Here is a 12,625-nt window from a genome sequence, read left to right on the forward strand (position 1 = left end):
TCTTAATGCTGCACTCTAGAAAACCTCCAGCTGGCTGCTTTGCAGCTTTGCAGTTAGCAATCAATCTCTCGTCAAGAAAGCAAATAAGTAAATTTTCCAACAAGTGTCAGTTAAGACTAGAAAATGGGTTTGCCAGCACTTTCACACTATCAGTGGTCCAAACTGATGTGAGCAAAATCAAGAACTACATTTGAGATTTTGCCCAGATTTTGAACTAACTGACCTACCTAATCAATGATTCTTCTTCAAATATGGATTAACTGCCTTGAGAGAAAGTCTTAGGCCATAAATCCCTCGTTCGACATATGTGAGGGAAACATTTAGCCTTGTCATTTTCTGTGGTGGAAACGCTGTTGCTATCACAGTGTTTGGACACAGACTGTGGGTTGGCCGTTACCTTCTGTTGCTGCAGCTCTCTGATGGTGTCCTGAGCTTTCTCGAGACTCTCGCTGGCAGTGTTACACTGCTGCCTCACCACCGCCAGCTCCCGCTTGATCACGTAGTTCTCCTCTGCTTCCTGCGCCCTTGTCACCTGACCCTAGAACAGCAGGCCAGAGTAGGATGGAGGTCAGAGATCAACTGTGCTGTTTAAACTGTCAAATACAGACTACATACCCGGGTAGGGAAGGTGTTAATTCTGGGCATCTGGGGGATGCAACATTATTATGCTCAAGGGAAACTTTGTGACATGGTGCAAAGCACTTAAAGGAATAATTCGACATTTAGGGAATGTGCTTATTTTCTTTTTTTGAGAGCTGCTGAGCAGATTGATACCACTATTTTTCTGTTAAATATGAAGCTACAGCCTGCAGCTGATTAGCTGAAGCTGGTTAGCTTAGCTTGGAACTGAAAACAGGGCAAGTTATCCTGGCTCCGTCAGAGGGTAACAAAATCTGCCTACCACCATCATCACAATTCACTTGTACTGATACAAGTACTGTCAATATTGCCTTTGGAGACAGCCAGGCTAGTTATTTGTTTCCAATTTTTATGCTAAGCTGAGCTAACCATCTCATATTTAGTGTGAAAACATGAGAGTCATCTTATATAAGTCTCTGCAAGAAAGCAAATTTAAAAAAGCACACTTCCCAAAAAGTAGAACTATATAGGTTATTTCAGTCCTACTTTAATAGACTAAATGTATTTGTAATAAACATTTTAACAGTAATAGAAGTGATAATAATAAACCTTTACATGCCACATGCAGGGATTGTACAATCTCATATTTCCTTCATGGATAAATAGCTCATGCATTCAGGGATTACAGGTCGTCTTGTAGACTTGCATGCACTTTTGGCTGGTTACTGTTAAGAAGAGAAATGGAAGCAATGCAGGAGAGCAGAAAGAGGAGGGAAGGAGGGAAAAGAACAGAGCAGTCAGTGGGAAAGTGGTTCACAGTACTCTACCTGTATCAGTCTGTCTGCCAGAGCGGCACTTTCCTACAGCGCAGAGAAGGAGTAGGAACAAGAGGATGAAAGAGATGAGGAGAAAGTGGAAGACAGGGGACACAGAGAGGATAAACACCACGAATAAAAAAACCGAAGAGGAAAGTTAAGGAAAAGACAGAAACGGGATCACAGGTTGAAGAGAAAATCATTTAAAAGAAACGTAAAAGATGATTGTGAGGAAAAAAGAGGCAGCGGTTGAGATCACTCAAAGCATTTCAGACAGGAGGAAAAGATTTAAAACTGTAGAATCTCTTAATGGTAGAGTGACAGAGCAGGGGGAAAAACATTACCAAACACACAACACCCACCCAAAACACACATACATCCACTACAAGAACAAAACCCTTAGGTGCGAAAACCAGCAACAGAAAATGAGCTCACAGATTTAAATCCGTAGCATTATCTCATTAGAGATTAACTGGTCTGATCAGAATGTGAGGAGTCCTCCACTGAGCAATCTGGCTGATTTGTCTATGATGCTGCACAAACTTAATTTATTTAAGGATTTAGATGAGCGAATCAAAGCCCAGCTTTTACCTTCTCCAGCGTCTCGACTCTGCTTCAACAGCCTGTTTTCTGTGCGTAACCTCTGAGGGGAGAGAGTTACAGAACAGTTAATTTATTTATTTTGATACCTAATCGTGCAGAAATACATACATATGCACAGAGACTCAATACACACTTAATCTCAATTTGCTCCTCCATTTCTTTATTCTTGATTGTAGTATATTCTTTTTCAAGTCTGACATAAAAAAAAAAAAAACATAATGCAATGTTTTTTTAATCACTCTATTTTAAGTATGATGATTAAAAAGCAAAGATCAGTCCAAAAACACTGTTATTAGTCAGAGAGAAATACAAATCCTGGTTGTCTCATTAGTTGTTAGCTCAGTAACGAGCACTCTTACTTCTTCATCCTCTTGGGGTTATATTTAACCTGGTAGGCCCTGAGGACCAGCTTGTCTGGGCAGCTGTCAAACTGGTGGGGGATCACCTTCTGGAAATGCTGGCAGAGCCCAGAGGGAAACACAAGATTAGAGAGCGAAAGGCAGACAAAGATGGTCATTCATAATTTATGAAGAAGCAGAAAGACACATTTTCACAAAGTCAGGAAGGGCAACTAAAGACTAGTGCCAGTCGTGTGGTGAGCCAACAACAGCTCAAACTCAGACGGTCCTGATATACTGTGATTCAGAGACATTGAGTTAAATGTAGTGGATTTCAAATGAGAGGAGACTTAATAATTTAATAAAACAACCCTTGGAGGAACCAACATTTTTCTGGTACCTTACTCCATTTTCTGACATTTTAAAACAGCAAACTGAAAAGTGAAATAACAACCTGAAAATCTGACAAAGTTCAACCTCTGTTTTGTTTAGATTTTGTCTCATGAGAGATCAGACACATTAAACACAAACACAATTTAATTCACTGGTTTGGCAGACTTTCACTAAGGAGCAACACCACTGCTAGCACCATCAGATATCATCTAAATAGGTCTGGTTTCTGTTTCTGTTTTGAATTAATGTGACCGCTTGAAGCAGTTCTGTCATTCAGGAAGCTCATGTGTGAAAGGGAAAGTTGAATGTGGAGCATTTGACTTGTGGCTGAATCTGTACATGGATCTAATTTCTGCAACAAGCGGTGGTGTAGAGCTGCAGCTGCTCACCTGTGACATGCCCTCCATGTCCAGCTGAATGAGGTCAGTCTGGTTGTACTGCAGGATGGCCAGGCCCACACGAAAGATAATCTCTAGGCCCTACAGACAGGTCATATTTTTTATTTTATGCACTGAGCTGAAATAATAAACTGAACATACACGGTCAAACACATCAAATACATCTTCAGATAACAAATACTTCCCTACCTCATACATGAAAATATCAAAGATTCGTGTGGCAACAGGCAGAGGGAGAAAGGTGAGGAAAAGGGTGAGGAACCAGGACGAGGCGTACATGGATGTGTGGAAACTCTGGGATCGAAAATGGACGTTCAGCTCTGGAAGTTGCTCCTGAGACACAAAAAGGAGGAAGATTTTAAGCCTGAAATAACTAAAATATAGTCAAAAGGACATATGAAGAGAAAGTGATGTGCCAGGAAACACAAATGAATGATGTGCTGCCCCCGTGTGGATGAGTGTTACACTGCAAGCCTCATCCTTGTTGATAGACTCTCCTGTTTCCCCTTTACCTGGAGCAGATACTCAAATTGGTAGATGCAGAGGCCCAGCTCCGCCATGCTAGGTTTGAACAGCTCCCTCAGGCGGTACTCCTGCATCAGACGCACAAAAACACAAAACGCCTCTTCCTCGGGCATCTGGGTAGAGGGCAGAGGCAAAGTGAGTTCTCTGATTAAAGTTCCCTCATTAGGTATAAGTTAGATTATTGTGAACAGTTTATTATTCACTGACTGCTGCTTTTCACTGAACTTAATTTTTGCCTTGCACGTGCCACATAATCAAGTGTTTTCGGTAGCTATGATTACTGATTACAAAATGAAGCTCAGACATAATGCGCTGAGCCTTCAGGAAAAAAATATTTTCATAATGAATAATTGATGGATAATGAAATATCTGATCATTACCTGCATAAGCAGCAGACCAACGATGAATGCGCTTCCTTGGCAGTAGCCCACCTCTCGATCAACCAGAGAGTACGCCTGAAAAACACACAGAAACACATTGCACTCGCTATGTGCCATATTTATAGAAAGAAGCATAGATGACTGATCCGTAATCCTGACTGAACATCAAGGGACCAACGAGACACCAGCGGTCCCTTCATTTCCTGTGCAGCTGAATTACAACTGATGTGCAGATGGTCAACAAACGTGTTTCCATGGCTGTGGGCAAGAAATCACCAACAACTTTCCTTGTTTCCTTACAGATTTTGTCTCATCAACAAAATTACATTGATAAGGTAACACTCAAATTCAAAGAGATAAAAAAAAAACACTCTGATTTGAGCATTGTTATTTTTAACCCTTTGTGCTATATGACACTCGCTGACCATGTTGAAACAAACAATTTTGCCAAACACATCTCCCTTGCAACGTCATAAATGACTTTCTAAATTCTTTTAATACACTGCACCCAGAGCCAAACACAAGACATTTATTCTTTAAGACACAAGTCTCACTTTTTCGTAGATGTCAAATATCAAGACTGAGTAGTTCAGGCCTTGAGGTGATGTGAAACTCTGCTCACCTTCATGACATTGAAGAGGACTTCCTGCCCCAGGCTGTCCTGGCCTTTGAAGAACTCATGCTCAGGGTAAGTGCGGGCGATGTCTCTGCGGATGAGCTTCTCGCAGGGGGACGACATCTTCAGCAGCTCAGAGTATTGGTTCTTCACCGGCATGTCAGTGGCGTTGCCCAGCAGCTGCCAGACGATGGCCCGGAAATGATGAGGGATGCCCTTTCTGATCAACTCCTGGGGGAGACAGATAGGGAGAGACATTAAAGAAGATTAATACCTCATTCCTTTATGCCGTGTTGGCAGATTTCAGCATCTCTAAGCATCTCGTGAAGAGCAAAGAGCAGGCAGATGAGATGGGAGGAATCAATTATGGAATGATGAACAGATATATTTACAAGGACAATTTAATATCTTTCATAATTACAGCCACACAGTAGATTATGATGCATGACTCTTTACAATAATTCTTCACTCACTCATGTTTTTCATTAATGCCAAACTCTGTGTTTTTATTTTGTTTTGCTGCTGCAGAGTTTGCGGGCAGCCAGTGTCATGTTGCTTGGTTTGCCTGCCCTTCCATTTTCCCCTGACTCAATTTGCTGTCCTGTCCCCTCATCCATCTTTTCTTCCCCTGGGTTTTCTCTTTTTGTTACAGGGGACACAGGGAGACACAAAGAGGAAAGGAGGAGTGTGAAGAGCCTGTTGGTGCTTAAAGGTGTAATCGTATGAAAACTATTCTACCAACAGATTCATCTTGTGGGCTTTTTTTTTCCCAAATTCTGACAAGTTGCAGGGTATTGACACCAAAAATAAACCCTGAAATGTCATACAACACTGAGGTACATTTTTACACACGCAACCAACAAGCCAGTGACAATGTCTGTGTGTAAATATCAGTGGCCCACCAGCCTCTGAATAAAAAGTGCAATGAGTCAGGGATTTACGAAGCCCTCTTTCTGCTTTGTTCAAATCCAACAACCTTCCTGTGAAACCTGATCAACAAGACGTGGAAATAAAATGAGGCCGATCATTTTCTTGATGTTCCCATTTTAAATTATATTCAGTGACTCATTCCGTGAAAAATGCTGCATATGACAACCTAATTAAACCTTTTTCATCTCCACCCCCTGATCTGCACCTTCAGGAGTTTGTCCTTTTTGCGTCTCCACTCTTCCCACTCGTTGACGATGCGGCCCCACAGGATCCAGGTATCCTCCTCCAGGTGTGACAGGTTGGAGGAAGCTGAGGAGCTGGACACCAGCGAGGAGCCGCTGTTGCGCCGAGAGCCGCTCATCGAGCGCATGGACTTGGAATCGGCCTCCAGCAACCTGCGTGAAGAGGATAAGAAGCTCAAATCACAACTGATTATCTCCTGTGGATAAGCCACATGATTCCAAGGCACAGCATGTTTTTCTCATACAAGATGGTACACACAAACTTTAGAGCTGAACAGTAGGAGTCATGGCAAGCAGATATGACACTGAGACAAACTGTGACATTGTGAGGATCAGTGCAGTTTGTGGACAACCTTGCAGAAGCACCAGAAGCCTCAGGGCTTGTTGCCTTAAGCCCCAGACACACCAAACTGACGACAAAGAACTAGCGACACACACAGACTGCTGGTTGCATTGCCTCATGTTGCCTGTGTCTGGACCAAACTTTTGCACCTGAACACAACGCAAAAGACTACAGCTGATGACAAATTTGCAAGTTCTGGCAATTAGTGTTGACAATGTAACTGGCTATCATAGTTAAGAGTGTTACCTAACATTACAATAATATTGCAGGCTATGCAAAGATATACACTGGATGACAAATGCTGTGTGAAATGTGTTTGGTATTGTCAAGAAAGTGATGAATGCTCTTTTTTTGCTCATTTTTCTTAATTATAACTCCTTTATGTTTTCAATATGAAGAGTCTAAATCCATGTGTAATATGGATTTGTTTGCAATTAATTGATAACTTAATCCTAATCCTTATGTTTTGATTTAAAATGTGATAAAAAAAGTTTTGCACTGATATAGTGACTACCTGTTCACTGCTTTTAAAATACTAACCTAAATACCTACTTTTTGTTACCGTGTATTTAATGCAGATGTAGGGCATGCACATTTGTGATTCTAGGTCAAATTGTGGTAAATTTACACACAGAACAACGACAATGTTTCAAAAGGCGTATAAATGTGGCTAAACGCGGTATTTTACCATTTCTTACTGTGAGCAAAGCATTTGGTTTACACCCTTTAACAAAGCACATATTATGGTGGTTAGGTGGAAAGCATAAATTGAAACTTTTTTTGCATAATTAACTTTTCTGCTATCCATTTGTGACACAACATTTATGTCATAAGGCTAAGTCTAGGATTAATTTAAAAGTTGTTAGCACCATGAACTGTTTCCCTGTGTCCCTGGCAAAAAACTTAGCATCTTGAACAGTCAGCTAACATCAAATTAATAAACAGCATTGTTCTTGCATTGTAAATAAGATAGATGCTGTTTGGCTGCGGTGTTCACATACTTCTCAAACAGCACTTTCAACATGCTGGCTTTAAGTTGGAGGACTAAATGATCTAGTCTGTTTAGCAAATGTAACACAGTGTATGTACTATGTACAGGAATCTGTTCAACCAGAAACCAAAAAACAAGCATTCTCACCTGTTCTGCTCCTCGAGTTTGGCGAGCAGCTCCAGCTCATCGGGACTTAGGTTCTCCGAGTCGGCTGGGGAAGCAGCTGGTGCTGACAGCACTGCATCATGAGAGGATGAGTCTGGGCTGAGCACTGGGCTGCCCATTGACGTGGGATCTGGGTCCATGCCAGGAGGGGAAGAGGGGCACTCTAGCTGAGGGAGAGCCCCACTGGAGCCCTCTTTCTCTGGGCTGCCACTGGGTATGGACATGGCAGTGATGATGGAGTGATAGGTGAAGCAGTGTCAGTGTGGAGAGAGGGTCTTCCAGTCTCAATGTTAGTCGTCCCTCTTCAGGTACAAGTCCCCTGTTTGGCCTTGCAGCCGATATGATCAGGGGTCTTCAAACCTGTCATCAATGCAGATCACAGATAATGAGTCAACATGTCGTCACCATAACTTGACAAATATGTCCTTCAAACCTAGACAGCATGATATGTCTGACCATGTTAAGCTGCAAGTTTATAACGAGAGCAGGTACAAATGACAATTTTCCTTCTTATTTATTCAGTCAATATTTCCTCTTAATTATGTAACCCATCACGATTTCTCAGAGCTTCAGGTGAACTTTACAGTGACATCAAACAGGAAAGCAGTGAATCCCCAAATTTGAGCTCACCGATCATACTGGTCCGATCCACACGAAGATGGCCTTCCACACACTGATTCAAGTGCCTACTTCAAACGAGTGGCTCTTAGTCACTGTAATGACATCATCCTGACTGAGAACATCGAGGTCGGTCACTGCAGGCAGACTCTGCTCTCAGTGGGCTGTTTTTCTTCACACTAAGGCAGACAGTGTCCCAGTGATGAACGATATTTAAATACGCCACTAATGTGCATTGAGACATAATAAATCAAGCAGATCATAAACAAATCAAATGAATACTTGAGTGAGTCCAGAGAGATGAGCTTTTAATGGCCTGGTTGCACAGGCCATTAAACATTTTTACAGGTCAGAGCAAGAAATTCACAGGTGTATTAATTGTTGCATTACACTTAGAGATCCCGTTTTATACATGCTGGCTCACTATGTCTGTTACTGGGACTCTTAAAGAAACTAAGCTGTCATTGTTGTTATTAAGTTCACCTGCTGCGACAAGTTTAAATGTCTGCTGTGCAACCAGTCCAGTGTTTCTGTCCTGATGTGGACCCAGCCATGATTTCACATCAAGATACCAAAATGAAAAATTGATACAATTGATCCATTTGGGCTGAAGCTGTAGTGCAGAGATTCTTGTTTGACTGCAGCTTTAATAAATTCTATTTTTTTAAAAAATGGTGTGTGTGTGTGTTTGTCTTCCATGTTTAATTATACTTCCAGTGATTAAGGGTGCAAAAAGCCCAGACATTTGTGTCTTGAGTGTAACATTTAACTTGCTAATATTAGACACCACATGTACACCCTGTGATTTGTTTTTCCTCGTATTCATCTTTACAAATACATGCACGAAAAATAGAGCCGAGCATTAAGGCACAGTGAGAGGGTTTCCCGTGTGCCTGAGGAAAATAAACAAGTCAGAGCTTGGCTGATGTGCCGCATATGGCAGCTACTGAAGCTTCTTACCAGACAAACATTAAGGACTACACATACTTATACATACATATACAAACTATTCTCTCTCCATGCTGCAGCTAGCAATCAGAAAATGTCAGCTGAGGAAGAGCTGCCCTTGGTAAGGGGAGAAAATGAGTCAAAAAGCCAAAGTGCTGCTCTAATGTAGAGCTACAGTTTGCTGCCCTGACTCTGCTTCCTCTGTATAATGGATAGTATCTCTTTCGCGAAGGGAGCCCCGTGGAAATTACATCTGGCCACACACACACACACACATGGTGTAGTTGATGACCAATATACAATAAAATATATTCAGGGGCAGAAGAGAGAAATCTGAGCAAGAAAAATGCAAAAATCAATGCAATGGAGAATTGATTTCAGCCATCTACCGTGAAGCTTGAGAGACAGCCTGTGCAATAGTTTGGAAGCATATGATGCACGTGATGACATACACAAACAAGCACAGTGGAAAAAACACCCTGCAGGAACGAAGAGGAGCATAAGAACAGTCTGAACGGGGAAAACACAATATGGGGAAGAGACAAGGACCACATTCATGAACAGAAACCAGTCCAATCAAAAGAGCCATTAACAAGCCAATGAGACCAATCACTTTTGTAAAACGGCTAAAACAACGTTGTTTTGTATAAAACCAACATAAGCTCCTGACAAAACAGATTGTGACTGCGACAGATTGTGATCGGACTGATAGCATAAACACTAAGTAAGCACATCCTCTTCCAGGCTACAGCTACCTGGACAGATCAACGACTACTTCCAGGATTCCCTACCAAATGCTTGCAACCATATTACACAGTTCACAGTGACAGCCACATTTTTTAACACGACCACAATCTATTTTTAGTGCAAATAAAATGAGAGATTCTGGTTTGACACAAATCTGGACTCGTTAATATGAAAGTCACAAGATCAAACTGATGCCTGGTTGATGAATTGTGCTTTTAAAAAAATAATAAAATAAAGAAAATACAAATGCTATATAAACATGTTAAGCATTAGCCTGTTAGTGATGAGAGAATAAAACAAAGAGATTCTCCAGAGAGGTTTCAGCACCACAGAGGGCTATTCAGCTGTGTCACTGTGGTCAGAACACACTGGAAAAGGTGTGAGTCATGCAGCACAGTACTACTAAAGCAGGAGTTCTCTCTCTCTTACACACACACACACACACACACACACACACACACATACACACACACACACACACACACACACACACACACACACACACACACACACGCATTGGTTAATGGAAGGACATTGTGAAGGTCTGTGACAAAGCAAAACAAGCCAGATTTTGTGAGTCTGGCTGTTGCTCTGTCTATGACAGCAGGCCTGCGCTAATGTCATTGTGTACTTGGGAGAAACTGCAGAGGACTGAGAGAGAAGGCGGGTTTGCAGGGCTTTCACTGTAATCCCTTTAAAATTGGGTTTCCAAGCATGTTCAGCGTGCATGTCTGTGTGTGTGCTACATGAAAGGTTACTGTTTAGCAAGGTGCACCAACACGTCTCATACTTGGCATCTCCATGTTTATGTTCAACCTCAATGTGTGTGTGTGTGAGAGAGACAGAGAGTGAGAGCACAGTAAGCATGTGATAAATGTGTGCACAATTTTGTTTTTGCTTATGTCGAGTCTGTCCTCGACTAATATCACCAGACACAACTATGGTATTGTGTAAAGTCTATGGCTGGATGCAACCTCTCTGAGCCCTCCCTGACTACAGAAACAGACAGCACTATTGTTTCCACTTCTGACCCCCCTCTCTTACACACACGCACACACACACACACACACACACACACAACTACCCACCATGAAGCCACGTTCCCTTTGCCCCTCCATGTTTTTAATGATGTATCCGTGGCTTGCATGCAAACCTCAGTGCAGGATGTGTCTGATTTACAAAATACTTTTCATCGTTGTAAAGAAGCTTTTCACGGTCCCCATCTGGGCTGGGTGACGCTGAACTGGCCTGGGGTAACTAAAATAAGAAGATCTCTCTTTGATCTCCTGACAACGCCCACCGACAACAAATCCATGCATATTCCCCTGTCTGCAAAGTGACTGAAGATCCACCGTAACATTACATGCTATCACAGTCATTCTGGGACGTACCGTAAATCATTTCTCCAGCCGCGAAAAAAAAACCATTGACACGCAAAAATGGAACAACCTGTCCAGCAATTTAAGAAAGAAAAATCTGAACCTCGTGTCACCCTCTCTCCCCCTCTTCTCCTTCCCCCTTCTCCTCTGTGTGTGTGTGTGTGTGTTGATGTCTCACCCTCAGGGCCTTACAGTCCTGACATTAAAGGCGACCCCGTCCTTAAGCCGTAGCTGCTAACCTCACTGTTGTTCCCACTTGGCAACTTGATACGGACACGTGGACTGTCCATTTTCAACACTGTCCTTGTGACTGTTGTTGGGCTCCACGTTGCTCAAAGTGTCCCATTGTGAAAGATGTTTTTTTTCTGATATTGCTGCTCAAAGCGCTCCCCCTCAATGTTGGTAAAAGTCATAACTGGAATCAGAATGACTCAATTAGCTGAAATCAATACATGGCATTAGTCCATATTGAAAAGTTAAAGACGCTCTACATATAGCGCACAAGGGCAATGGTGTGCAAAGCAGGTACCAATCAATTCGTGTATGATGATAGAAATACTGTAATTTTCTACTACATTTCTAGTTATTGGTTAGTTTTCATATTAATATCTGACATCTCTGAGAACATCAGCTTCCAGCGTCCAGCATTTCATTAAGGACAACCTGTTCTCCAAGCAGCCCTCATGTACCAACTGCACTGTATAGATTATTGAGATATAATCTGTATCTCTCTTACTTATGTGCAGGGCAGCAAATGTTTTCTGGGATCCTTCAAATAACAACTTGTGTGACATTAATCCTGTATAAATGAGGAGACGTTAAGGGCAATCGAAGGAAAACTGAAGCTATGAATGTTTTCCAGACTCGGTTCCCTAAATCTACAGACCATGTTCACTTTATATGACTAATACCTTCCTGCTCTAAATTTAGTTAGTATCCCTCTCCAGATGATTTGGTTCCCAAGTGCCACTGTGAGAGGAAATTGTCTAGAAATAACCATGCCCACAACCAATCAATTACTTCCAAGTACAGGCCTATCACTGAATGATCAGTGCATTAGTACTAAAACTGCGCAGAATATTTAATATCTTTTAACTAAAAGCATTCATAATAAAACAGAAAGCAACATCCTTTCATCATGAGCGTGCCATGGAGGATAACTGCTACCAACTGGGTGCACGTGGCCACTGCTTAGTGTGATGCAGAGGCAAAGACTGACTTTAGGTTTCCTGCCGCATTCATCACATTATCTTTTCATTTCATATTTTGCCAGCAGCCGAGATGCTGTCTAATCATCTGTTCTGATTGCAAACATCTGTTGTTTGCCTTAGAAATTGTTGTGAATGGAGGGTCAAACACTATGAATCCACAAACATTAGCTCAAAAATTAGATTGATTAAATTTTTCTTTATTTTACAAGCTTGTTTTATTGTACTCCTACCTCAATCTTCCTGGAGAAATTATAAAACTAATCTGGGCAGGTGTTCGCAGAGACCGTCTCACAGAAGGACCACTTTGACTTTGAAACCAAAATCTAAAGATGTTTAACAATTTATGGCCCTAACACATTTTGGTACCTTTAAGTGACAAATCAAACGTCCAAACCAATCTGAAG

General features: G+C 41.8%; 1 protein-coding gene across 1 annotated transcript in view; it reads right to left on the reverse strand.

Annotated features, from left to right (window-relative positions):
• LOC124070369 (EVI5-like protein) overlaps positions 1–12,625 on the reverse strand; it is a 30,094-nt gene that overhangs the window by 13,199 nt on the left and 4,270 nt on the right. Inside the window, 13 exon segments of the mRNA XM_046410235.1 lie at positions 398–538; positions 1,407–1,439; positions 1,986–2,007; positions 2,009–2,037; positions 2,127–2,190; positions 2,357–2,454; positions 3,118–3,207; positions 3,316–3,459; positions 3,639–3,764; positions 4,032–4,106; positions 4,654–4,878; positions 5,783–5,972; positions 7,301–7,678. Coding sequence (XP_046266191.1) covers positions 398–538; positions 1,407–1,439; positions 1,986–2,007; positions 2,009–2,037; positions 2,127–2,190; positions 2,357–2,454; positions 3,118–3,207; positions 3,316–3,459; positions 3,639–3,764; positions 4,032–4,106; positions 4,654–4,878; positions 5,783–5,972; positions 7,301–7,542 — 1,479 coding nt within the window. The 5' untranslated portion in view covers positions 7,543–7,678.

Source organism: Scatophagus argus, chromosome 2, assembly GCF_020382885.2.
Source record: "Scatophagus argus isolate fScaArg1 chromosome 2, fScaArg1.pri, whole genome shotgun sequence".
NCBI lineage: Eukaryota > Metazoa > Chordata > Actinopteri > Scatophagidae > Scatophagus > Scatophagus argus.